Below are 27,500 nucleotides of genomic sequence, written 5' to 3' on the forward strand. Positions count from 1 at the left end.
TCCTTTGATGACAGCATGCTATTTTCTGTTATTTGCATTTTATGATTCACTATTTTTGTGATCAGGTACTTGTGATTCTGCATATATCTCTTTGTTCATTTACCATTTATTTAATTTAATTTAGTTTATTCATTTATTATAATTTTGGCCATAATAATAATAATAATAATTATTATTATTAGATGATATCAATATTATAAAATGATAATTATTGTTGTCTATATATCTATATCTCATATTTCATATAATTTTTATATAATTTTTATTGTCTGTATCTATATTATATCTATATATGTATATTTTTCTCCTCAAGGCCTGACTAAGTGTGTGGGGTTACACTGCTGTAAGGCATCTGCTTAGCAGATGTGGTTTAGTGCGTATGGATTTGTCTGAACACAGTGATGCCTCCTTGAGTAACTGAACTGAACTTTTTAAAAATTTACCTGTTATTTATGATTTGCCAGAAACGCAAGATGCTGGGGGATTCCACTTCAACCCAGGTGTTACGTGACCTGGAGATCTCTCTGAGGACCAATCACATTGAGTGAGAACTGTTTTGTGGTTTTTCAATCTTCACCTCGACTGTCCAACTGGATCACAGTAATGCTATAATGTTGGCACTTATATTAATTGTTGAACCAAAACCCATTTCACACAGTATATCTATCTATCTGTCTGTCTATCTGTCTATATCTGTATCTCTCTCTCTCTCTCTCTCTCTCTCTCTCTCTCTCTATATATATATATATATACATATATATATATGTATCTAGCACATACTTTTACTGTTGTATGTGATAGGATAATGTTATCAGCCACCATATATTGCTGCATTGATTCACATCACAGGTAAGTTACGTATATTGTCATGTAAATCAAATTAATATCCAAGGGTAATCCTGTATTGTGTATACTTAAACACATATAATGACAGGTGCAACTGCCAAGTGGTAAAAACGTTGGACTTTCAATCTGAAGGTTCCAGGTTCGAATCCTGGTCATGGCGCCTGGTGGGTAAAGGGTGGAGATTTTTCCGATCTCCCAGGTCAGCCTGTGTGCAGACATGCTAGTGCCTGAACCCCCTTCGTGTGCATATGTTTGCAGAAAATCAAATACGCTTGTTAAAGATCCTGTAATCCATGTCGGCATTCGGTGGGTTATGGAAAAAAGATGATACCTGGCATTCACCTCCCCCCCCCTCTCCCGGCCCCATTGAAAAGGAGTGTGACTGCCTAATTGGCGGAGGTAAAAACGGTCATACACTTAAAAGCCCGCTTGTGTATACATATGAATGACCGTGGGGGTCGCATCCCATGAACAACGAAGAAGAAGAAGAAGAAGAAGAATTGGATAATGTTTAGACAGGTAGTGTATTGTTGCACAGTGCTAACACGTGTAGCCTATTGTTGGATTGGTTTATTTCACAGCCAGGAAAGTCACATACACTGCTATGCCAAGCAAATTATTGTCCCAGAGTAATCCTGTGTTATTGCTTCCAGGTTCTCATCACAGGGTCATGCAAAGGAATGTGAAACATGGCATTTAAATATCATGTCATGTAGAAATGTTCATGATTATTTGATAATTGATATATAATGTGTATATTTTTTGTTATGCAGGTGGGTCCGTGAGTTCCTCAGTGAAGACAACCAAGGCCTTGATGTGTTGGTGGATTATCTTTCCTTCACACAAGTTGTCATGAGGTCAGCAATCTCGGATTGAAGGGATTTCATTAAAAAAAAAAGAAAATAAAAGAAAAAAGAAAAGAAAAATAGAGTGACAGTATTTTGGTGAAGTTCTTCTCTGGTTCCACATCCAGTTTTGACCGGTTCAAGATTTTGAACTCACTGTTTCTGAATATTTCACGATTTTCTTTCTTTATTTTTTCCTTTTTTTTTTCTTTATACTTCTTTTTTTTTTTATAAAACATTTTAATTTCATTTTTACTTTACATATACATATCAGAATGTGATAATAAAGAATAATAGAAAAGAAAAATAGAAATAAAACAAACACAATGTTATTATTCATTGTACAGGGGGTGGGGGGGGGGGGGGAAAGAAGTACAAATTCTTTTCTTGATTTTCTGTTTCAGTGGTACCTCCTGTACTCTCCTCCTCCCTCCCCCCCCCACCCCCTCCTCATTCACCCATCCTTTTCATGTGACTTCGTGTTTTGTGACTTGTAGTGATAATTGAAAGTGACAGAGATGACTGTTTTTACAATCTGTTTCATAGAGTTGCAGAATTAGCTATTTTGATAGTATGCAAACATATATATATATACAAGTGCTTATGTTGCTTACTTACACTGGAATGTTCAGAAACAGACCTTGTTACTATGATTTGTCAGTAACAACCATGGCAGAGCTTGCTTGCTGCAAAGCTGTGGACGCCTTCAGATTTGTGTGGATGATCCAACATCTTGAACAAATGGAAGCATACAATATAGTGTAATATATGTGCTTTGCAAAACATTTATTCTTGAAAATTTGATGCATATATGTATGTACACATCATATACTTATTGCAAACAGACACCAGCGCGCATGCAACCAGATACCAGTGTGCATGCAGACACACAGACATGTGTTTTAAGTGACATCAGTGTTATAAGTATTTTGCCATATTTAGCAAGCTATGTTTTGCAATGTGTTTTATCCATGAGAATGTACTAGAAATTGAGATGTATTGAGCATGGTGGTATAAAAAGAGGGCGCTAGTCAGGGATGCACAGGGGAGGTAACCTACTTTGGGAGGTTATCAGCTGTAGCTACTTTCGTTTTCTCTGCATAGGCGGGTAGTAGTTTGCACAGGACAGGAATCAGACCCCTGCCAGAGTCTGCACTAGTGGGTCACAGTAAGTATGTTACTTAAACGAAATTTTAGGAAGAAAATTTCCTATAACTTTGGCGTATACCTCTTTTGTTTTAGATAATGATTGTATTGTATTGTACTGTATTGTATTGTATTGCACTGCATTGCATTGTGTCACAGCAGATTACGTTCCATAAAATTCATGCTGCTCTGTCCGGGGAAGCTGCATCGCCACAGTGCAGCACAATCCTTATGTATATATTTTTGTCATTTTCTGTCCACATACTTGTGCGTTTGTTTTACTATCAAAGTTGTGTTTTTGGGGAAGAGGGGGTGAGGAGGTGGGGGTGGGGGGGCGTTAAACAGAATTTTGCTAGGGCAACCCTTTTGTTGCCATGGCTTCTTCTTTTACATGCATATGGGGGACCTCAGATTATCGTCTCTTCCAAATGACTAGCACCTAGACCACCACTCAAGGTCTAGTGGAGGAGACATTCGCTTCCTACTCAGGCACATGACCACTAGGCCACTGCTCACACTATGCATTGCCTGCTGTCACATACACTGCAGCAGCTAAGCCTTTCACAGCACAGAGGTTTACATTCTTTCACGCTGTCTGTCTCCGACCCAGACTTGACCCTGCTAGCCTCGTTTTGTCGTTTGAACTCTTGCATGTTGACTTCCTCTGACCCCCGGCCTCTTTGCTGCTTTGCAGACGAGAACAGTTGCTGACCAGTGAACAGATGCCGAGCCCAGAGTCCGCTCCTCCGAGCCGCAGTCCTACCCGCCGCTTCCTGAGGCGCTCGAACATAGGGGGGTCCCAGCGAGCGTCGGCCAGGTACAGCAGCAAGCTGAACATGGGGGAGGCACGCAATGACGTGCATGTCTGCATCATGTGTCTGAGGGCCATCATGAACCATCAGGTAGGCAGGCCAGGGGTGCCCCCACCCCCACACTCCCCCCGGTGCAGGTTCTGAAAAAGGGGAGGAGAAAAAAACAAACAAAAAAACAGTAGCGTGATGGATGTAATAGCCGATTGGTCAAAACATTGGACTTTTCAGTCTGAGGGTCCATGGTTGGTTTAAATGTTTTGATTCAAAAAACAAGACAAAATAGAGCATTCAGTATGCAAGGTCTTAAAACAAGACAAAATAGAGCATTTAGTAATACAAAATCTTGAAGGAATGAAATACTCGATCAGCAGCAAGACTGAGCTTATATTTATAAACATCTCTTTCATGTAACACATATGATCAACAAACACAATTGCTAAAGATAGGCAGATTTAAAAAAAAAATTTTTAATTTTTTTTTTATATATAAGTTGAAGCGTTAATCAAAATGTAATACACTGGAAAGTGAACAATCAGTGACCTGAAGTTGTCACACTGAGGCTTGAAATCCATATGCATCAGGACAACAAACCAACCAAGCAATTCGAAGTACACACATAATCAGCCATCCCAGCAGTCAGGTGATACGTCATCGCTGTTGTTCTGATTAGCAGTGACTTTTGTGTTTTCATTCTGTGGATGTATGGTGTACATATCAATATTATTTCAATGTATCTTTCACTTTATATTATTTTAATGTATTTCATTCTTTATTTTATTTAGGAATATTTTTTATCACTTCATGTTATTGTTTTACACAAACATTGTGTAGGCTCTCCAGCATGTTTGGTTTTAGCAAAGATCAGGTATATGCTCCGTTTTTGTTGTTGTTGTCAAAGCAGGTTTGGTGTAGCATATTATTATTGACTTGACTTGTTTGACGTTTGGGGCCCCCTTCCAAGGGTCCTGTTCGTTGTTCTGCGAGTAAGACTATATACATAGCAGGATCAGTGTGCTCACTTTGAAACTGAAACTGTTCTGAATACCAGTGACTTTTATGGTTGGATTTTGGTATACATGCCCTCCTCACCAAGTTCTTTCATAGAGTTCCTTCTGTTTTCAGTATGGATTTAACTTGGTGATAGCCCACAGACATGCCATCAACTGCATCGCCCTCAGTCTCAACCACCGAAGCTTACGGTAATGATGCATGTTTGTTGAGCTGTATATTGCATTTACATTTTTTCGTTCTGTTTTGTTGTTCTGTATATTACGTTTGCATTATATTTTTTCTCTGTTTTGTTTTATGTGACTGTGAACTTTATGGGAGTGTTGTGTTTGTGTGTGTGTGTGTGTGTGTGTGTGTGTGTGTGTGTCGCTGCATATGGATTGCATTTACATGCTTAAATACATGTGAATGTGGGCATGTATGTATAATCATATGGAATCCTAGGTGTAAAAAATATTCATCAGTGTTAAATGTAGCTATAAATGTTATGTGGAACCAGAAAGTAACTGTGCGGTATGTATGTCAACCCATTACAGTGCACTTATATAAATGCTCCACCCTGCATTTCTTTTCCAATATATATATCTTTGAATGTCTTTATTATGTGTACATTTTCTCAAAAAAATCCATAAATCAGGCAAATGATAGTGATTGCTTACCCAGTTGCGCCATTGAATTGAATACAAATAAGATAAGTTAGAAAAAGCAAACCAACCTGAAAAACATAGTAACAGTCTGTCAGTCATACGGCGTCCATGGTATTTCAGGACAAAGGCGTTAGTACTGGAACTGCTGGCGGCTGTGTGTCTGGTCAGTGGAGGCCATGACATCATCCTCTCCGCTTTCGACTACTTCAAGGAGGTGGGTGCTTTTGGTTTTTGTTTGTTTATTCATTTTTGTTATCATTTATGTATGCATTTATTTCTTTCTTTATGCATCTAAGCATTTATTTATGCATTTGTGCATTTATCTATTGATTAGTAAATCAGTTTATTTTTACTAATTTTAGATTGTGTACTTTGTAAATAATGAATAGACAAATATCAATGGAAAAGATTTATTTGTTTAATTAGTTACTTAGTTATTCATATATTTATTTACCTATTTGGTTAATAAGTTAGTTAGTTTTTTATAATTTTTTAGTTAGCAATTTAGATATTCAGTTAATCTTAAATCATTTATTTTGTAAATAATAAATGGGCATATAATAACATGCTAGAATCAATCTAGTACAGTTCATTTTTATTGTTTCACATTGTATTTTGTCTCATTTCTTCACTACTCCTTTCTTCATTGAAATTCGTCTTGATTTGAAAACATCCATTAGTCATGTACATATACAACTTTTTTATATATATTTTTTTTATATAATTGCTTTCTAACTGTTTTTGTTGTATTTCGATATTTTTCTTAACAGACAGACTTACAGCATAATTTACCTGGACATATGAAAACAAAAAAGAGTATAAATGTATAAATCATTGTGAGGTGGGTTCTTTAGATCTTGATCCATAAAATGTGCTCTTGATTTGTTTTGTGCATAATTAAAAATATTTTTTTAAATTTCCCATGAATTTCATACATGAATTTGTTGAGAGAAATGCATTGCAGTGAAGTTTTTGATAGGATGTAAATTAAGAATTTGAAAATCTGAATATTAGTCAGCTAGTAAAAATGATTATTTGTCTTTAACTAATCAGTCATCAGTGCGTTTTGAATACCCAGAATTTCAGTGCTGGGAATTAGGATTTCTTGGAAAAAGAAAAGAATGTGAGGTTTAATGGTTAAAGAAGACAGTATGATGTGTAATGAACATAGAGTATACAGTGGTTAGGTGGGTAATGGAGAAGATGGTGTGAGGTGGTTTAAAAAGTGAGAATGGAGTATTTTAGGAATACAGTACAGGTGGACATATATGGATCAGTGTTTATACTTCGACACCCTCCTTGAAACTGAAATTGAAACTCATGGAAAATGGTATTCTCAAGTGGATGCACAAGCCAGAAAGAATATGCTTTTGAAAGTGATTGCCCTCCTCCCTCATGCTTCTCACTTTCTAGAATTTGTTTCAGGTGAGCGAGGAGCAGCACAGGTTTGAGACGCTGATGGACTACTTCAAGAACTATGACGAATTCCACATAGATTTCATGGTCAGTACTGAGTCAGTATCCATTTTATCAAAGACAGATTGCATGAAACAGGAATCTATGTGATGAGTGCACACCTGCTTGGTGGTTAAAGCATTGGACCTTTAATCTAGAGGTCCTGGGTTTGAACTCCAGTCATGGTGCATGGTTGGTCAAGAATGGAGATTTTTCTGATTTCCCAGGTCAACTGGTGTGCAGACCTGTTGGTACCTGAACCCATTCCATGAGTATATGCATTCAGAAGATAAACTATTCATGTAAAAGATCCCATAATCCATGTTGGTGTTTGATGGGTTATGGAAACCGGAGCATACCCAGCATGCACACCCCAAAAACAAAGTATGGCTGCCAAAACAGTGGGGTAGAAACTGTCATGCCCATGAAAGGTCACTTGTATACTAGTGAGCTTGTGAGCTGGAGCCCACAAACACAGAAGAATGAGGAACCCTTGTAGTCTTTGAAAAGATGGAGTGTATTGTTCTGAAAACTGCTATCAATCCTTTCTGTCATCTTCTTAGCATGCTATGTTTGCAGCGACACCTGTCTGAGAAACTAAAACTGCAGTTTTCTTCTTTTATCTTTTGTTCATTTTCTTTTTCTCCTTCCATATCTCATTATCTTTTTTTTTTCTTTTTCATACTTGTTCCCTTTTTAAAACCTTTGTGATATTTGCTGGATTGCTTGGCTGTGTTGCTCAAGTGGAGAGCTTCTGAACACTGGAACACTGGGTGTCCATTTGGAAGTCCTATTTGCCAAATAATTGATAGCATAGTCTGTGTTTGTTTTTGGTCATGAGGTATGGCTGTGTATGGTTTTGCTTTTGCCATACATTCAGCCCTGATACGGCTTTTTCTGTTGGCTGGGTTAGTGATAACATGAACTGAACCGAAATCTCCTTCATTGTTCTGTGTATGTCTGTTACTCTCCGTTCTATTTGTCTCTTTTTCTGTCTCTTGTCTTTTTCTCCTCCCTCCTGTTCCTATTTCATCTCCCTGTTTCTGAGTTTTTCTGACACAACAATTCGTATGATTGAGTAGTAAAATTTCATTTTGTTGTATTGATTGTATTGTATAGTATGCAGTCTCTGTTTCTCACAGCTTAACAAAACTCTGTCACACACACACAAACACACACACATGTTTTCAACAAAGTGTTACATATATGTGATGCAGGTGGCCTGTATGCAGTTTGTGAACATTGTGGTCCATTCTGTGGAAAACATGAACTTTCGAGTCCACCTGCAACACGAGTTCACAAAGGCAGGCCTGGATGACTACCTTGAGGTATGCAAAACATTCCTTGTTTTGTTTGTTTGTTTGTTTGTTTTATTGAAGTTTATTAACCCCTTGACTGCTGTTGATGAGTATGCTTGTGAGAGAAGTGCTGTTGCTTCACTGACAGAATACCGAGCTGACAGGTCAAGATGTAGGTCATCATTGTTTATTTGGACTTCTTTTTCTTGAAAATGCATTGCTTTTATCCAGAAGACGGGTGCAGTAGCCGATTGGTTAAAGCATTAGACTTTCAGTCTGAGGGTCCCGGGTTCGAATCATGGTGACGGCACCTGGTGGGTAAAGGGTGGAGATTTTTATGATCTCCCAGGTCAACATATGTGCAGACCTGCCAGTGCCTGAACCCCCTTCGTGTGTATACGCAAGAAGAAGATCAAATACGCATGTTAAAGATCCTGTAATCCATGTCAGCATTCGGTGTGTTATGGAAACAAGAACATACCCAGCATGCACACCCTCGAGAGCGGAGTATGGCTGCTTACATGGCGGGTTAAAAACGGTCATACACGTAAAAGCCCACTCGCATATATATGAGTGAACAAGATCCAGAAAAAAATCAATTACTTTACTTCAAAGTTTACGAAAAAGGAGTAACTGCCCTTCATATTCATGCTGTACTGTTTACACTTCATTAAGGTTCAGCAGGGGTTAAAGTCTGCGGCACTAATTGTTTGTATCATTGAAATTTTTTCTAATAAAAGATTGCAGTATTGTTTGGTTTGTTTGGTTTATTGAAAATCATAAGATTGCATTATTATTATTGTTATCATTATTATTGGTATTGTTATTATAGTTTGGCTTGGTTTGTTTGTCAAGTGTATTTTTGTTTTTGTCCCTTAAATTGGCTGTCAAAGGTGATGCTTATGGTATAGGTTCTGACTTAATGGAAAAGGTTAATTTTCTTCATTTAAGGGTTGTTTTTTTGTTTCATTTCGAGATAAGTTGATATTTATGAAGGTCTTGTGGTATCTAAGAATTTTTGGTTGCATATGTAGTTAGTATTTCTGGTTCAGCTTTTTAAGATTAAAATATATATATATATATATATATTTTTTTTTTTTAGATGTGTAAGCTATACAAAACAAAAACAAAAAACAAACCCCACCCTGTCTCTCCCCAACCAATTTCCAGAGACAAGTTTCCAGCTTTTCTTTATGTTTTACTTTATTTCTTTGCTTTTTTTTTTTTTTTAACAAGTTGTACTTTGGCTTACCTTTGCAGAAATTGCTAATTAAAAAAAAAAAAATCATTTTATTTTGCGGTGTTGGACTGAGGATTCGGTGTTCACCAGTAATCAGGGTTCGAGGCTGTGTTTCTGCATGGCGCTGTGTCCTTGGGAAAGGCACTTTACTCTGGATTTTCCTCACCTCGCCTTCCTGTGCTGAACCCAAGGACACAGTTGATATGAATTCGCTGCCTTGATGGCCGTGAATGGCTTACTCACTCACTCACTCACTCATTCCCTCGACCGCTGGGGTCGTTGGGGGGACATGAGGAAGATGTCATAGCTCGCCACGCTGTTCTGTTGGCAGCTGTCGTGAGGAGATCTGGCATCGTCATTTTGGTCCATTCCTTGACGTTGTCGGACCAGCTCTTTCTCTGCCGCCCCCGTCTGCGCCCTCCCTCTACAGTCCCTTGCAGGATGGTTTTGGAGAGGGTGTTATGTCGTATGACGTGACCAAACCATGCCATCTTCCGTCGTTTGACAGTCGCCAGCAGTGGTTTTGGGGGCCCAACAAGGTTGCTGACCAGGTTCCACACATAGTCATTGGTCTTGTGCTCCTTGTAGGAGATGTGTAGTAGTCTCCTCAAGCACTTGGTTTCGAATGCTTGGATTCTTCTTTCTGTTTCTGCCATCAGTGTCCATGTCTCACATCCATATAAGAGGATGGAGACCACTAGTGACTTGTAGAGTAGGAATTTTTGTGTGGAATCTGATACCCTGTTCAGTCTGGCCATCGCTGCTGTTGCAGAATTAATCCTATTTCGGATTTCTGCTGTGCAGGTGCCGTCTTTGGACAGGGTTGCTCCCAGGTACTTGAATGGCTACTGGACCTTTATTCTCATTCATGTTGCTTGTTGTCAAGTCGACCCGCGTGGGGCCATATCAGGACTGTACTGGACCTTTAACCTTTAACCTTTTGATGTGTTTTTACCTGTGCAGAAGCTGCGTCACACGGAGAGTGACCGACTGGCGGTGCAGGTTCATGCCTACCTGGACAACATGATTGATGTGGCTCAGCTTCTGGAGGACTCGGAAACCAAAACAGACGCTTTGGAGAAAGTGGCCGAGTTGGAAGATGAGCTGTCTCATGTATGTCTCTTGAAAAAAAAAAAAAAAAAAGAAAGAAAAAAGAAGAAAGAAAGAATTATCACGCTTTATTATTTTTTCTTTCCGGAGTTATTATAATAATTACCTGATAGTCACAGAGAGAGAGGGAAAGAGAGACCGACAGACAGACAAACACTGACAGATAGACAGGGGAGTTGTTATAATAATTACCTGATAGTCACAGAGAGAGAGGGAGAGAGAGACAGACAGACAGACACTGACAGATCGACAGACAGATAAGAGAGAGACTGTGAGAGAGAGAGAGATATAAAGGCAAAATTTTTTCGTTATTGTTAGGTTGTGTTATCATCTTTTTCAGTATTTCTGTGGGTGCTTATAACTTTTTCATAAGAGTCCAGACATCTGTTCTTTGATGGTTTGACTGAATGGAAGAAAAATCTGCTTGATTTATAAACTTTATTTTTATTCTTTCATCCATCCTCCATCTTCATCCATCCGAACAACCATCCATCTCTGTGTTGTGCTTTCATATCTGTGAAACTGCATGTTTGGTGCATATCTGTTATGCATGTGTGGGTGTATGTGTGAATGTGTGTCTTCATGTTTTACATTTATTTGCTTATTTATCATCATTGTTGTCTTATTTATTTATTTATTTATTATTATTATTATTTTATTATTATTATTATTATTACTACTACCTTTTTTATATTATAATTATTATTTATTTATTTATTTATTATGTAAGCTTATCTATTATTTATTCACCTTTTTTTTTCTCAAGGCCTGACTAAGCGTGTTGGGTTACGCTGCTGGTCAGGCATCTGCTTGGCAGATGTGGTGTAGCGTATATGGATTTGTCCGAACGCAGTGACGCCTCCTTGAGCTACTGAAACTGAAACTGAAACTCTGTGTTGTCCTATCTGTCCATCCACCCACTCAGTCACCTACCATTCCATTCATTTCTTTGTGTGATATGGAGTGAACTTAATTTATATGGGGAGCATGAAAACTCCACCCTCAGGTTGTGTTCACAGGTTGGGTTTTGTGTGTGTGTGTGTGTGTGTGTGTGTGTGTGTGTGTGTGTGTGTATTCATTTGTTCATTTGTTTGTCCAAACATTCATTACTTCATTCCCCCCCCCCCTTTTTTTTAGTGCCCCAGAATTGGGAGCTTCATTCCCTTCTGTGTATTGATGATAATGAATGATGATGGAGTTGATGAAGATGCTGCTATTGGGGGCCTTCTAGGTATAGAGAACTTGATAAGTCTGTATAAAGATAGATCTCTGTGTCAGTCAGGTTGAGAGACACAGACGTCTTGCCTGTAGTACTGGTCAGGAAATTTGCGCAGCACTCCCAAAGATGCATCCGTGAAGTGGATGACCCTTGAATGTGTGGTCCCAGTCTTCTCATTTGAGCCCATAGCACTCTACCACCCCCCCCCCTCCCCCACCTTTAATGGGGATGGTACCTGCATCCTCGCACTCATCAGTCTGTGATGCTTACCACTTTGCCACAGTGGCTGGTTCTTTCATTCTTTATTGTTTCAATTGAATGAGCATCTGCCAGAAGTGGAGGTTCATTCATTTATAAGTTCATTTATTCATTCATTCATTCATTTATTATTCTTTGAGTTGAACAACCACCTGAAAGAAGTGGAGGGTTGTTTGTTTATATGAGTTTATATGATTGTTCATTCATTCATTCATTTAATAATTCACTCATTCATTATTGTTTCAGTTGAACGGATACCTGCAAGAATTGGATGGTTCGTTCATTCATTCATTCATTCATTCATTCGTTTATTATTGTTTTAGTAGTAGATGTATTAGTAGTATTCCATCATTGATTGATTGATTGATTAATTGTTTCAGTTGAATGAGCACCTGCAAGAAGTGGAAGACGAGGCCATGGTGAAGTCACTGGAACTGGAAAAACAGTTGTCAGAAGCCAACTCTCAGCTGGAGAAACTGAAGGTATGGAGTATGGATGTGTGTGTGTGTGTGTATGTTTGTGTTTGTGTGTGTTCGTGTGTGTGTGTGTGTGTACAATACAATACAATGCAATGTAATGCAGCACAGCACAGCACAGCACAGCACAGCACAGCACAGCACAACACAACACAACACAACACAGATACATTGATTTTTTATCTGTTGATAGACATCGTCGCTTACATCCACATTGATTAAACTGTACATGACATAGACATTCAGTGCTTTAACCTGTTGCTGCTTCTGTTCCCAGGAAGGAAAGGCAGAATGGTTAAGATGCTTATCTGCCAATACAGAGTGTGTGAGGGTCTGGGTTCGAATCCTGGTCTCGCCCTTTGTCCCAAGTTTGACTGGAATATCAAACTGAACGTCTGGATGAGACAATTAACTGAGGTCCCGTGTGCACTTGACACACTGAAAAAGAACCCATGGCAACACAAGTGTTGTCCTTTGGCAAAGTTCTTTTGAAGAAATCCACTCTGATTGGAACACAAATATTAATGCGTGCACACAAGGCCTAACTAAGCGAGTTGGGTTATACTGCTGGTCAGGCATCTGCCTAGTAGATGTGGTGTAGCATATTTGGATTTGTCTGATAATACAGTGACACCTTCTTCTAAAACTGAAACTGATTCTTATTTTTTGTCATTTTCAGGAAGAGTATGCCAAGCAAGAAAACGAGATGGACACCTTACGTAAGACAATGTCCCAGAAAGACGAAGAATCGCGCAAAATGCTGGATGCAAAGATGCAAGAGTTGGAACGAATGAAATCTGTCTCAGGTATATCTGATAGCTTTCTGTTTTTTTGTTGTAGTTTTTTGGTTTTAATCCCTTGACTGCAGATCTTTGATGATATGAGATCAGTTTGGTATGAATGGGAACTGCAGCTTTTTGAACAGCTTTAAGTCATTGTGACTGACTTTGTTGAACAAAAGTAATGCTGTCCCAAGAGGGAGAAATCCAATAAAAGAACGGTGACTGACATCCTGACCTGTAAGGTCTGTGTTATGTCAGTGAGGTGGTAGCTCTTCATTGATGAGCATACTTGCCAGCAGCAGTCAAGGGGTTAATTGATTGTTCTTGGCTGTGAGGGTGGCATTTTCTTCTTTCTGTGTATTTATATATTTACTTCATTTAATTTTTTTTAGGTGGGTGGGTGGGTGCTTATTTCTTTTTTAATTACACATACTTAACTGTGACCCAACTAGTGCAGACTCCGGCAGGGGTCTGACATTCCTGTCCTGTGCAAACTACTATCCGCCTATGTAGAGAAAACGAAACTACGGCCGATAACCTCCCAGAAGTAGGTAACCTCCCCTTTGTCCTCCTGGCTAGCGCCCTCTTTTTCCGGCAGCCATCATATTTCTTTATTCAGTGCACATGAAGAAAAAAGGTTATTTTGTAAAATACCAGTTGTATTGAACATATACACTTTGAGACTTGAAAATACCTTGGGGGAGGGGTGGGGGGGGGGGACTTTCCTTTTTACATGCTTTAACAGATTCACAAGAAAGAAAAAAAATATTAAAGGCCCGCAAATGCTGGCAAAAAATCATCTGGGATCCCACTTAAAATGAAGACCGGCGGTTGGACATGTTTTTTGTCTGACCACTCATCCTCTGGCTCTGGCTTCACCCACAGGCTGTCATGAGTCGGGGGAATCTACTTCTGGCTGCAAGACACATGGGAAAGGAGTCTGGTCTGTTGATATCGTTTATGCTGAGCAGCACCATCTGTCTGGAATTCTCTTCCTCTGATTCCCCGTCGCTTACCAATGCTGTCTTCTTTCAAAACAAACTTGAAAACACATCTATTCAAACAAGCCTTTGGGTGTGATGAAGCATAGCTATTTGTCTGCATTCTTCTTCCTCCTATCCACCCCACTTTGTCCTCTACTGAAGTCATCATGTAGTGTGTGTGTGTATGTGGGAGGATGTTTGTGTGTGCGTGGGCATGTGGGTGTGTGCAAGCATGTGTGTGTAGGGTATTTTTCTTGTGTGTGTGTGTATGTGTGTGTGTGTGAGAGAGAGAGATTGTTCATACCTGCAATTTGTAGTATTGTCTTGGTGTATAGATACACATATATGCGTTGTTTTTTCATGTGAAGTGGTACATTATTATGCACTGTTGTATACCTGTTGTTTCATGTACGGTGCCATATAAGTACTATTATTATTATCATTATTCATATGTATTTATATATCTATATATGATGCTTTTTTTTTTTTTTTTTTTAGGTCCCGGGGGCCCCATGGCAGGTGTCGATGGTGTCGTCGGCGCTTCCTCCCCTGCCACCGCCCCTCCCCCACCTCCACCACCCCCTCCTCCTCCGCCTCCTCCTCCTCCTCCTCCCCCCCCACCCCCCATGGCTGGAGGGATCCCCCCACCTCCTCCGCCCCCTGGTGCTGGAGTGCCCAACATGGAGGGTGGGTTCATGGTGTGATCTTTGATGTCTGTGTGCATTTTCATATGGAGTATTTGTTTAAGTCTGTGTGTGTATGTGTGTGTGTGTGTATTTGTGTGTGTGTGTCTCTGTGTGTGTGTGTGTGTGCATACGTGTGTATGTGGGATGGGTGTGTGTGAGTTTGTCTATGTGTTTATGTACATGCCTTTCCATTCAAGTTTCGTTTACCGTAAAGTTCGGTCTATAAGCCGCGACTTTTTACTCCAGCTTCAACCTCTGCGGCTTTTACAAATGATGCAGCTTATTTGAGGATTTTGACGATCCTAGGAGTGTCACGTTCTTGTCTTTTCTTAGCTTCCCTTCAGCTCACCAAAATCATGATTTCTGTCCATGAATTTTTGGATGAGCTCCAGGATAGTGTGCTAACTGTTCACGTTTTATAAATCAGATCTGCACACATTAAAGCCTTCAGATCAGCATTCAGTTCTACTCTGCTTAAGCGTACACCCTCATCATGCCGAAAACGCGACGTTATGCCTATGATGCAGCCTTCAAATTGAAGGCGATCGACCTAGCAGACGACAGTGCAAGCGACGAACCAGCAGCGACATCCACCTTCATGTTCATGAAGTGAAAGCGAGGCTGAAGTCAGTGACAAGATGGCGATGGAAACTGTGCTGGTTCTCTTCAACTCGGACACTGAAGACGAAGATTTCAGTGGATTCAGTGAGCAGGATGACGTTGAATAAATGTGACTATCCCTAAATTATGGATCTTATTTTTGTTGTGTTTATTTATTATTTTTTTGTGGCACTAGCAGTATTTTCGCTTGCTTTTCTTTGTGTTGTTCCCACTTGTGTTTATTTCATAACCTACAGTATTGACAGCTTTTCTGTAGTATCAGTATGTGTTCCGGTACCGGAAATAAGTGTGGCTTATAAGCCAGGGCGGCTTATGTATGTATAAAGTTCAATTTTTTCCAAAATTTAGTGGGTGCGGCTTATATACCAGTGTGCTCAATAGACCGAACTTTACGGTAATTTTAATTTAATCATCATTTCCTGGGTTGCTTTCCAGTCAGTTTTCATTGTAATGATTGCTGATGACGTTGTGTGCAGCAATGACGATAAAAAAGAAGATTCAGACCAAGTTCCGTCTCCCCATTCTGAACTGGACACCACTCAAGCCACAGCAGGTCAAGGGCACAGTCTTCTCCGAGCTGGATGATGAGAAGCTGTATTCTGTAAGTCCACACCCATCTGTGTCAGCTTTGTTAGTGCTGCTCTGCTTTTGGTTTCCTGTGGAATTTATTTATTTTTACTAAACACATTTTTTTTTTTTTTTTTGCTGTGTGACATTGTAATTCTTTTTGTTACAATAGATTACTGTTGGTGAAATTGGGGCTGTTCTCCCAAAGGAGAGTGTGTTGTAACAGTGCAGCGCTATGATCCTTTTTTTTTCTGTCTGTAGGTGACTTTGTTTTACGATCAGAGTGTATTTTTCTACAGAATTTTTCCATGGACAACCTTTTTGTTGTCATAGGTTCTTTTACATGTGCTAAGTGCATGCTGGACATGAGACCTTGGTTAATTGTCTCATCTGAATGACTAGCACCTAGATCACCACTCAAAGTCAAGTGGGGTGGGGTTTGGGGGTGGGTCAGTTGGATCCTATCAGTCTAGTTGCCATTTTCAGTGTCTTTCTTTGTTTCTCAGATGTACTTGTGTATTACCTCAGTTTGCATCACATTTAGGGGGGTTGAGGGGTGGGGAGGGGAATAGAACATTAGCATTGTTATTGAACTTGAGTCATTATTGAACTTGAAGTGATTGCTCCTTATGCAGCTGTGTTTTCTGTCATTATTTGGATTCCAGCTGATAGATTTCAACGAGTTTGAAGAGGTGTTTCGTCTGGGAACTGCAGGAACTTTGCACGCTGCAGGAGGCAGCATACAGAAGTCACTGAAGGCACAGAAGAAAGAGACTGTGTCCCTTCTGGAAGCCAACAGACTGCGCAATGTGGGTAAGTCGATGCCTCTAACCTGAAGATGTACCGTGCCCAACCCTCACCCTAGACTTTGGGACATTGTTTTGTTTGTATTTCAGTGATGATGAACGATGATGGGGGTTAATGAAAATTTGCTAGGTGTGGGGGTGAGGGGGGTGGGGGAGGGGGGGGGGGTCCGTTTAGGTTTGGGACTACATGACAAGGCTGTACTCATGATATATTATGGTGTCAACCAGGTTGAGAGATACAGACACCTGAAGTGTTTGGAAATTTTCAATAGTTGACCCTCGACTGTGGGACTCTTGACTGTGTGGACCCTGACTGTGTGGTTAGTGTTCCCATTTGAGCCCATGGCACACTCAGCTCTGGGTAGAAGCTGGCCAAGGGCTGAAGAAACCCACCTCTGTTGAGGATCGAACCCGTGACTCCTCATTGTCAGTGTGTCGGTCTCTTTGATTTACAATAATTGTTCTGGTGTCTAGGTGCATGTGAACACACAGTGATACCACTTCAGAGAACTGACAATATAACTGAAAAATAAAGGTGTGAAACCTGTTTCTTGACTGTATCATTCGAAACAAGAGCTTCAGAATTATATATATATATATTTTTTTTTTCCGCTTCTAGAATTAACATTGTTGTTTGCTGTTAGCAGATAACATTCACATGTTAAGTCTAGTAACTATTCTTCATTGTGGCCCATTGAAGGTGACGAAGGCTTGTTGCACAAGTTCCTTAGTTTTCAGTGGGTTTTAGGTGTGGGTTGCTGCTCATGAGTCTGATGCATGAACTGCACTCTTGAGGGCAGTTGGGACAATATTCATATAGCATTGTGTAATATCCATTAAGAAGTGATACCGGGTATACCATTATGTAATCTCTCTTCTTTCTTTTCTTTTCAGCAATCACAAGGAGGAAAATAGAATTGACAAATGAAGAGATTGTTCGAGCAATCAATGGGTATGTCTTGTTTCTGCCTATTACCATTTTCAGTTTTTAAATGTGGGATATGTGTGTGTGTGATTGTATGTATTTTGCAGCATATTTTTGCTTTTAACTGTTTTTGGCCAGGAAATGTGTCAATGTCAGATTATCTGTAATGGTTTACGAAGAAAAAAGTATGGCTTTATGTGTTTTTATTTTTCTGATTTTCCTGTTTTGCAAGATTTGCATGATTTGATATTTGCCTTCATTGGCAGTTTTCCATTGTTTTGTATACCAGTACATTTTTCTGATTATTGAAGAAATTTGTTTGTGGTCCTCAATGTTTTCTAGGTTTTATTACAGTGTGCAAGTTAGTGGCTGATTTTGTGGCTGATCAGGATTGATGTGTGTTTGAATTTATTATTGTTTTGCTGTTGTCATCATTATTGTTGTTATAATTTTGTTTACAGTTTGGATCTGAAGCAGCTTTCTCTGGACATTGTAGATATTTTACAGACAGTTTTGCCGAATGAGCAAGAGGTGAGACCTGTGTTTGATTTTTGTATGGCATTTAGCTAAAGTATCCACTCTTTTTATTAAGAAAAACAAGTGGGCAATCAATTGTGAGAAAATATGTGTGTTGTGTGTGGTTTGTGTGTGTGTGTGTGTGTGTGTGTGTGTGTGTGTGTGTGTGTGTGTGTGTGTTTAAATTGCTGTTTGGTTGGGTGGTTTTGAGGAGAGATAAAAGAAAAAGGGTGTTGAGGAGTGAGACACATAAACATAATTGTCAGTGTTACTGTTTCTAAAGTCACTTCATGTTCAGACACATTGCCATGTCACAAAATGAAGACCATTTTTACCCTGCTGTCAGGGTCATACCCTATTTTCAGGGATGCGCATGCTACTTATGTTCATGTTTCCATAAACCACCAGACTGGGATATAGATTGCAGGATTTTTAATGTGCGTATTTGATGTTCCACTGGATGAACACATGATAGGGATTCAGGCACTAGCAGCTCTGCACATTTGTTGAAATGGTAGATCGGAAAATTTCCACCTGTAACCTACCAGGCGCATCCAGGATTCAAACCCTGGACCCTCAGATTGAAAGTTCAATACTCCCAACATCTCGGTGATCGTGCCCCTTTGATGAAAATGATGACATTTGTGTTGTCGACCTGACCAGCATTTTGGATTTCTGTGTTTTAAAAATTATTGACTTATTTACTTATTTTGAGCACAGATGTGTTGTAGTGTAAATGTGGATCGGTCCACACGCTTTGACACCCCCATGGATGTTGTGTGTTGCAGGTCAAGGCGTACAAAACATACGAGAAAGACCGGAGACCAGTTGAAGCTCTCGGAGATGAGGACAAATTCATGATTCAGGCAAGATCTCACCACCCTTTGTTTTGTGGCCCTGTTTTTCAATACTTGTTTGCCATGAATATATTTGGATGATTTGTTTCATTTTTGTGTGTATGACTGTGTATTTATGTGGACTTGTGTTTTGCATAGATGTGCATGCATGTGTGTACTTCTGGATGTATAAATATGAGTGTGTGAAATAATGATGACAATAGCAAAACAATAATAAATTCAAACACACATCAATCCTGATCAGCCACAAAATCAGCCACAAACTTGTACATTGTAATAAAACCTAGAAAAGATTGAGGACCACAAACAAATTCCTTTAATAATCAGAAAAATGTACTGGTGTACAGTGTGTCACATTTTGTCATCAGCCATGAGCCCCCTGTTCCACAGAACCTCTCAGCAAAGGCTGTGGAGGGGGAGGTCACTGGTGAGGAAAGCGTCAGATGGTCATGACAAGTGGTTTAATTTCCAGGGAAGAATTGAAAATGATTCCAGGATTGTGTTCTGGTCAAGATTTCATTTATACAGAAACACACACTAGTATTAAAGTTTTGATTTGTATGTGTGGGGGAGGGGTGTGTGTGTGGGGGGTTTGTGTGTTGTGTGTGTGTGTGTGTGTGTGTGTGTGTGTGTGTGTGTGTGAATATTTTATCTTAAAAATGGTAACTTGAATAAGCAGCAACCCTTTTTTTTGTTTGTTTACACCATGCCATCTTCAAAGAAATTAAAAGTAGATCTGAAAAAAAAAGTGTATATATGAAATAATAGTGCAATAGTGTGATAATGAAATTTTGATGTGTGTGTGTGTGTGTGTGTGTGTGTGTGTGTGTGTTTGCTGGGTAACTTTTCATTACATTAGAAAAGAAGGAAAAAAAGTGAAAAAGTTTTTGACTGGAATGTATGTTGCAGATGGTGAAGGTGGAACGACTGTCACACAAGCTGACCATCATGAGTTTCATCGGCAATTACTATGACAACATCCATCAGCTTCAGCCTGTGAGTGTTACTGATGGTCTTAGGTTTTTGCTCCTTCCCCCTCCCCCTTCCCCACTTTAGGGGCTCTTACAGAACAAATAATATCTGTTGCTGGTCCTGTAAACTGGCTCGGGTCGTGGGGGTGCTGCACTGCTGAACACATTACCAGCTGTTCTGGGGTTCAGGCACTAACAGGTCTCCACATAGGTTGTAGATTGGAAAAACAGTTGTCAGAAGCCAACTCTCAGCTGGAGAAACTGAAGGTATGGGGTATGGATGTGTGTGTGTGTGTGCATGTTTGTGTTTGTGTGTGTGTGTGTGTGTGTGTGTGTGTGTGTGTGTGTACAATATACAATACAATGCAATGTAATGCAGCACAGCACAGCACAGCACAGCACAGCACAACCAGGCGCCGTTACTGAGATCTAAACCTGGGTTCCTCAGATTGAAAGTCCAATGCTTTAACCACTTGGCTTTTGCGCCCCACACAAAAGTTTGCACACATCTGATGTTATGTTTCCTGTCTGCTGTTGCAGCATAGATGCGAGTGGAACGTGATTACATGAGGTTTCAGGTTGTGTTTGTGTGAAATGTGTGCAGCAAGTCAATGCCATCACCGCTGCTTCTATGTCTCTGAAGAACTCGAACAAGGTCAAGAAACTGATGGAGGTAAGAGAAACAAAAAACCTGAGCTCTTTGTGTGAATTGTTCTACGTATATTGTGTGTTGTTTTGTATTTTTTTGTATGGTAAATTATTTACATATTTTACACTTTTTAAAATTTCATTATGTTGTGCATTTCATTGTTTATATGTTGCGTTGTGTATTGGTTGTTTACATATGCTGTGCATTGTTTACACGTATTGTCACTGTTTCTTTGTGTGTGTGTGTGGGTGTGTACATTTGTATGTGTGTGTATGTACATGTGTGTGTGTTGTGTATGTGAATTGTGTGAATAAAAATGAAGTGTTCTGCCAGAGCAGACAACTGTACGAGGGCAGAGCGTATGCAAAGCGCAGTTCCAGTCAGTGTCCCATTCCTTTCTGTTTTATTTTTGTTGTTGCTTTTTTGAGTTAAGAAAAGAAAAGGTTTTTAACTGGTGTGTAAGAGTCCATAAGATCAAGCAGAGATTATTTTCTCGGTTGTTAGCCTTGCTTGTCAATTGATCTCAGTTGTTTTCAGTCTGATCTATCTATCTGTTTGTCTGCCCATCTCTCTCTGTGTCTGTCTGTGTGTGTGTGTGTGTGTCTCTCTCTCTATATATATACATAGGTAATATTATAAAGCATCTATTTCAGATCAGGTTAGACTGTGTGTCTTTGACTATGTATGGAAGGCAGCATGAATCACTTAACCAGGGTACCATTGAATTGCGCTCCCATTTTGTAATAAGCCTTTTTTTTTTTTTTTTTTATAAATTTTTAATTTCTGAAAGTTAAGCTGGTCTTTGTGATCAAATCAAACAGGCCCAGTTTCTTAAAAAAACACCCAAAAAACCCCACACATTTCTGTGACTTAAAGAGTTTTATCACTTATTGATTTGGTTTTATAGAATATTGTTTTTATTTTTAGTTTACATAACACTTGATACATCTGTGTCAGCTGCTGATTTTTATTCTGTTCTTGTTTTCCTGTTGTGACAGATTGTACTGGCGATAGGAAACTACATGAACAGTTACAAGCGTGGAGCAGTGTACGGCTTCAAGCTTCAGAGTTTGGACATGGTGTGTGAAAAGAATAATGGATGACTTTTTTTGTGTAAAAAGATTCTTTGTTTACAAATGATCTGTTGAACCAAATGGTGTCTGTGCGGGTTTTTCTTTTCTTTTTTTTTTCTTTTCCTTTTTGAGGAGTCATAATTTTAGCAGGAAAAGAAAAAAAGATTAACTCACTCTGGACGGTAAGTTTTCTCCCTTGCTTTTCCCCACAGATGGCCCATTTGTAAGGGTTTGGAAAAAATATTACAAAAATACAAAATACAGAGTAAGAAAATGAGACTTTTAGAACTGGTTTATTTCGTGTTGTGCTATTATTACATATATAAAAAAAAAAAATCAAATTTCTCATCTTATTTTTACAGTTTTGCTATTATGTAGAAAATAATGCCAATTTTTCACCCCGAATAACCATACCCATGCTCGCTTTCTGCACTTAATTCACTTTCTTCTTCGTCATCATCCACCTCTTTAATGTCCGACCTTTCAGTTTGTAGCATTTGAAGTACTTTGACAACACTAAAACGTTACTGTCTTTGCCTTGTTTGCTCTACAACATTTTGAGAACCCACTTCAGACGCCACTTTGCTAACAAGCTGCCACGCGAGCAGGCAACTGGTCAGTGACTTTGTCAGCGTGTGTGCGAGACAGGGCACATATTACAGGCTGGCCAATCATACCATTCAGTTGTGGAGTGACCCAGAATAGCGCACTCTGCTTGGCTAATCACAAAATCACATGTACAGCGCATGATGGGGGGCTGACTTCAAAAGAGGGCACTAGCCAGCGGGACAAAGGGGAGGTTACCTACTTCCGGGAGGTTATTGGCCATAGTTTCGTTTTCTCCGCATAGGTGGATAGTAGTTTGCACAGGCAGGAATGTCAGACCCCTGCCGGAGTCTGCACTAGTTGGGTCACGGTAAGTATGTTATTTAAACGTAATTTTAGATAGAAAATTTCCTTTATGCCATTATGTAGGAATGCTGATGCATTTCGTCGTCCAGAGAGACTTAATGTGTAAATGATTATGTTTAAGTTTGTGTGTGTGCGTGTGTCTGGTTTGTCTGTGAGCGCATGTGTGTGTGCAGGCATGCACATGTTCAAACTGTGTGTTTGTGTGAGCCTGGGTGTTTTGTAGATCTGTGGGACTGTGAGTGCATGCCCTTGTTTTTAAGATGCATTGAGCATTGTTCTGTTTTCACATCAGTGTGTGTACATGTATCTTTTAATCTTCTTAGTGTCATTATAAAACATATTATGCTCTGTGGTTACGCCCAGTACAAATATTTTTTAAAAGAATAATGATAATAATAGTAGTAATAGTAATATGATAATAATGATAACAATACACCACTACTGCTTCTAGTACAGCTACTAACTGCTACTACTAATTATTATATGATTGTAATATTTATAATGTAATGATGATGATGATAATATTAATAATGATAATGATTATTGTTATTATTATCATTATTGTTATCAGAAATATTATTTTATTATGATTATTGATATTTTTGTTATTATCATTATTATCATTCTCATTATTATCATTATTGTTTTCAGCTGGACGACACGAAGTCAGGGGACAAGAAGACGACACTGATGCACTTCCTGGTGCAGACAGTGCAGGAAAAGTTCCCTGACCTCCTGACCTTTGATTCGGAGCTCCGCTTCTTGGACAAGGCAGCTTTGGGTGGGTTCCTGCCTTCAGTCAGTCGTACTTGCTTTTATTTATCAGCTGCTGCTGCTTTGTGTGTGTGTGTGAAGTGCGATTATGATGTGTGTCTTTGTGAACAGCGGTGTATGATGGGATGTATACACAGACAGGCAGAGTTGTTGTTGTGTGTACATATTTGCACATAAAGAGACGAACAGGTGGCTGAACGTGGAGTTACTCATACACAAAGTAACACACACAAGTGCACTCAAGTTTACATGCACTCTCTCTCTCACACACACACACACAAGTGGAGTGATAGCCTAGAGGTAACGCGTCCGCCTAGGAAGCGAGAGAATCTGAGTGTGCTGGTTTGAATCACGGCTTAGCCGCTGATATTTTCTCCCCCTCCACTGGACCTTGAGTGGTGGTCTGGATGCTAGTCATAAACCGAGGTCCTGTGTGCAGCATGCACTTAGTGCACATAAAAGAACCCATGGCAACAAAAGAGTTGTTCCTGGCAAAATTCTGTAGAAAAATCCACTTCGATAGGAAAAACAAATAAAAAACAGCATGCAGGAAAAAATACAAAAAAAAAAAAAAAAGAAAAAAAAAGAAAAAAGAAAAGGGGTGGCACTGTAGTGTAGTGACGTGCTCTCCCTGGGGAGAACAGCCCGAATTTCACTCAGAAATCTGTTGTGACAAGAAGAGAAATACAAATACACACACACACACACACACACACACACACACACACACACACACACACACACTCTGATCAAACCATTTAAACAAACAAGCATGTACATATTCAGAGATAGTGAGTCAGTCATTATGCATTTGTGTGTAGATGTATATTACACTTTCATGCACTTTGCTACTTCTACACATGTATATTACCATACTGATTTACAAATATTTTGGAGTGAGTCTCACATGAAACAAAATCTCAGTTCAAAGGTGGCCTCAAAACACATCTGTACAAACCTGATGTTTAGCTTTTGGTGTAAAGTTGTTGTGGTGTGGTGTGGTGTGAAGCGGAGTGTGTGTGTGTGAGTGTGTGTGTGTGTGTGTGTGTGTGTGTGTGCGCGCGCACATTGACAGATTCCATGTGTCTTGCTTGTAAGTCTTGATTATAGTGTCATGTGTTGTTAGTTTTTGGAACTATTGTTTTTCTATGTGGATGTGAATTGTTAGCACTTTAGGCCCTTTCCTAAGGAAGTAGAGTGCATTATTGTTATTATCTTCATCATCATCATTATCATCATCAGTCATCATTATTATTATTTCTATTTCTATTACTATTACTATCATCATCATCATCATCATTATTATTAGTATTATTATTATTGTTATCAAAATTGTTGTTGTTTTTACTATTGTTATTATTGCTATTCTTGTTGTTGCTGATATTAATTATATATATGCATATGATAGTCAGTCATGTCCAAAATGACCATCAAAAAGAGAAGGCAACTTCTGTCCAACTATTTGGGTTAGAATTTAATTATTGTGGAGAGTGTCTTGCCCAAGTTACATCCCCACTCTCTCGGCCAAGAGGGTTTTAGGATGGTCGGTGTTGGGATGGTTCCCAAAGGCCAGTTAGCCCCCAAGGCTGCAGCACTAAGAGCCAGTGCAATTTTGCCTCCAAAATAGCAGATATTCCAACAAATTGACTCGACAACGCGTGCTATGCGAACCCTAAGTGGAGTGATGGCCTAGAGGTAACGCGTCCGCCTAGGAAGTGAGAGAATCTTGAGTGCTCTGGTTTGAATCACGGCTCAGCCGCAGATATATTCTCTCCTGACGATAAACCAAGGTTCCGTGTGCAGCATGCACTTAGCGCACGTAAAAGAACCCACGGCAACAAAAGTGTTGTTCCTGGCAAAATTCTGTAGAAAAATCCACTTTGATAGGAAAAACAAATAAAACTGCACGCAGGAAAAAAATACAGTAAAAATGGGTGGCGCTGTAGTGTAGCGACGCGCTCTCCCTGGGGAGAGCAGCCCGAATTTCACACAGAGAAGTCTGTTGTGATAAAAAGAAATATAAATACAAATACAACTAAAACCTTGTGTCGTTGCAGTGTCCATGGAGAACATCACCACCGACATGCATGAGCTGGAGAAGGGCATGGAGCTGACCAAGAAGGAGTACGCTGCCCGCAAGGACTCCAAGGACTGCCCTGTCATCCTCAAGGACTTCCTGGTCAATGCTGAGGACAGATTCAAGAAGCTGCTGGTGGATGTCAAGACTGCTCAGGTCAGAGGTTGTTACTGTTGATTGAGGCGTTTTGACTGCGTTGTGTTGTGTTGGGTTTCGTAGGGTTGGGTTGGGTTGCATTGCATTGCATTGCGCTGTGCTGTATTGTATTGTTTTGCATTGTGCTATAATGCATTGCATTGTATTGTATTCTAAGTATTGTAATGCATTGCATTGCGCTATATTGCATTGCTTCATATTACACTCTAAAACCTTTTGGCACAACAGGTTTCTATGTGAAATTTAGGTTGTTTTCCCTGGGGAGAGCATATCGCTGCAATGCAGTATCATATCTTTTTTTTGTCTTTTTTTTTGTGTGTGTGTGTTTGTGTATTTATAAAAAAAATCTGTCTGCAGGTGTGTTTATTGTAAGATCAAACTGGATTTTTCTGTGGATTTTTGTGAGGGACAACCTTTTTTGTTGCTGTGGGTTCTTTTTTGTGTGCCAAGTGCATGCTACACATAGGACCTCGGGTTTATTGTCTAACCCTAATGACCAGCACCCAGACTACCGCTCAAGATTTAGCGGAGTGGGGGAGGTAGGTAAAAATCCCAATTCATATAGGGCCTCAGACACTTGCTTCCTAATCAGGTGCTTTGCCTCTAGGACACTGCTCCAGTTACACACACAAAACTATGACTCACATAAGTGCAGTGAGGCACAGCAATGAAAAAGTCTGTTGAACTGATTGTTACTTCTGCTTTTAACAGGATGATAAGTCATTGACAGGTGCATGCAATGGAAAGTTTGATGGGTAGAAATATAAGTTATGCATGCCTTTCTTTATTCTCATTACAGGATTCATTCACAAAAGTGGTCACATATTACGGGGAAAGCGCTCGCAGTATTTCGCCAGCCAACTTTTTCGCACAGATCGTTCGATTTGTCAACTCTTTTAAGGTAAGTGTGTCTGTGTGTCTGTATTATCTTTCTCATTGAAGATGTGTTGAGCATTTTAGTTGGTATGTTTAGTTATTTTTGCTTTGATTATTGGGTTGCTAATTATTTCACATACCTGAAGAGTTTTGCCCTGAAAAACAAAGCAGAACAAACAAACAAACAAAAAACATGCACCCCAAAACACACCCATTCATGATTTACTGATTGTTGCAGGTTGTGATTATAACGTTAAATTGATTGATATTATGATAAATTTATGATAATAGTAAAACTAGAAATTATGAATTATAGATAAATTATTGTTATGAAGCATGGGAATGGATCTGTGCACACCATTCTCAAGCTGTGTTGCATGTCACAGATAATTTCACATTGGTATCTGTGTTTCACTTTCTGATTCAGTTTTAGACACACACACACATACATACAGACACCACACACCACACACACACACCCACACGCAAATGAAACACCCACACCTACACACAACCCCCCCCACCCCCAACCCCCATCCCACCCCACCCCTACGTGCACACACACGCGTGTGCACGCAGACACACACACAACACACACACACAAACACACAACACACACACAGAGACACACACACACAACACACACACACACACAAAACACGCACACACTCACACACACAAAACACACACACATACACAAAACATGCACACACACACACACACAGACCAGATGTGAATGGGGCTGATCTTCATTCATGGCAGCAGTCGTTAGTGTTTGGTTGCTTGGTTCCTGGTTCTTTTTGGCTGTTGTCTACTTCCTCCCTGCCCCTCACATCTACATACATACATACACATACGCATGCGTGCTCGCACATGTCTATGCCCCCCTTCCGCCCCCACCCACCCACC

At 39.7% G+C, this 27,500-nt stretch overlaps 1 protein-coding gene across 1 annotated transcript in view; it reads left to right on the forward strand.

Moving 5' to 3' along the window:
- The window catches only part of LOC143293607 (formin-like protein), a 45,532-nt gene that overhangs the window by 10,421 nt on the left and 7,611 nt on the right, over positions 1-27,500 (forward strand). Inside the window, exons 4-25 of the mRNA XM_076604687.1 lie at positions 465-544; positions 1,620-1,703; positions 3,532-3,739; positions 4,772-4,848; positions 5,425-5,518; positions 6,730-6,807; positions 7,977-8,087; positions 10,261-10,410; positions 12,265-12,366; positions 13,040-13,166; positions 14,624-14,812; positions 15,909-16,033; positions 16,665-16,812; positions 17,700-17,757; positions 18,192-18,261; positions 19,035-19,112; positions 20,013-20,099; positions 20,679-20,747; positions 21,722-21,802; positions 23,360-23,489; positions 25,540-25,715; positions 26,515-26,616. Of these exons, the coding sequence (XP_076460802.1) occupies positions 465-544; positions 1,620-1,703; positions 3,532-3,739; positions 4,772-4,848; positions 5,425-5,518; positions 6,730-6,807; positions 7,977-8,087; positions 10,261-10,410; positions 12,265-12,366; positions 13,040-13,166; positions 14,624-14,812; positions 15,909-16,033; positions 16,665-16,812; positions 17,700-17,757; positions 18,192-18,261; positions 19,035-19,112; positions 20,013-20,099; positions 20,679-20,747; positions 21,722-21,802; positions 23,360-23,489; positions 25,540-25,715; positions 26,515-26,616 (2,424 nt within the window). The remainder of the gene's footprint in view (positions 1-464; positions 545-1,619; positions 1,704-3,531; positions 3,740-4,771; positions 4,849-5,424; positions 5,519-6,729; positions 6,808-7,976; positions 8,088-10,260; positions 10,411-12,264; positions 12,367-13,039; positions 13,167-14,623; positions 14,813-15,908; positions 16,034-16,664; positions 16,813-17,699; positions 17,758-18,191; positions 18,262-19,034; positions 19,113-20,012; positions 20,100-20,678; positions 20,748-21,721; positions 21,803-23,359; positions 23,490-25,539; positions 25,716-26,514; positions 26,617-27,500) is intronic.

Source organism: Babylonia areolata, chromosome 19 (assembly GCF_041734735.1).
Source record: "Babylonia areolata isolate BAREFJ2019XMU chromosome 19, ASM4173473v1, whole genome shotgun sequence".
In the NCBI taxonomy this organism is placed as follows: Eukaryota; Metazoa; Mollusca; class Gastropoda; order Neogastropoda; family Buccinidae; genus Babylonia; species Babylonia areolata.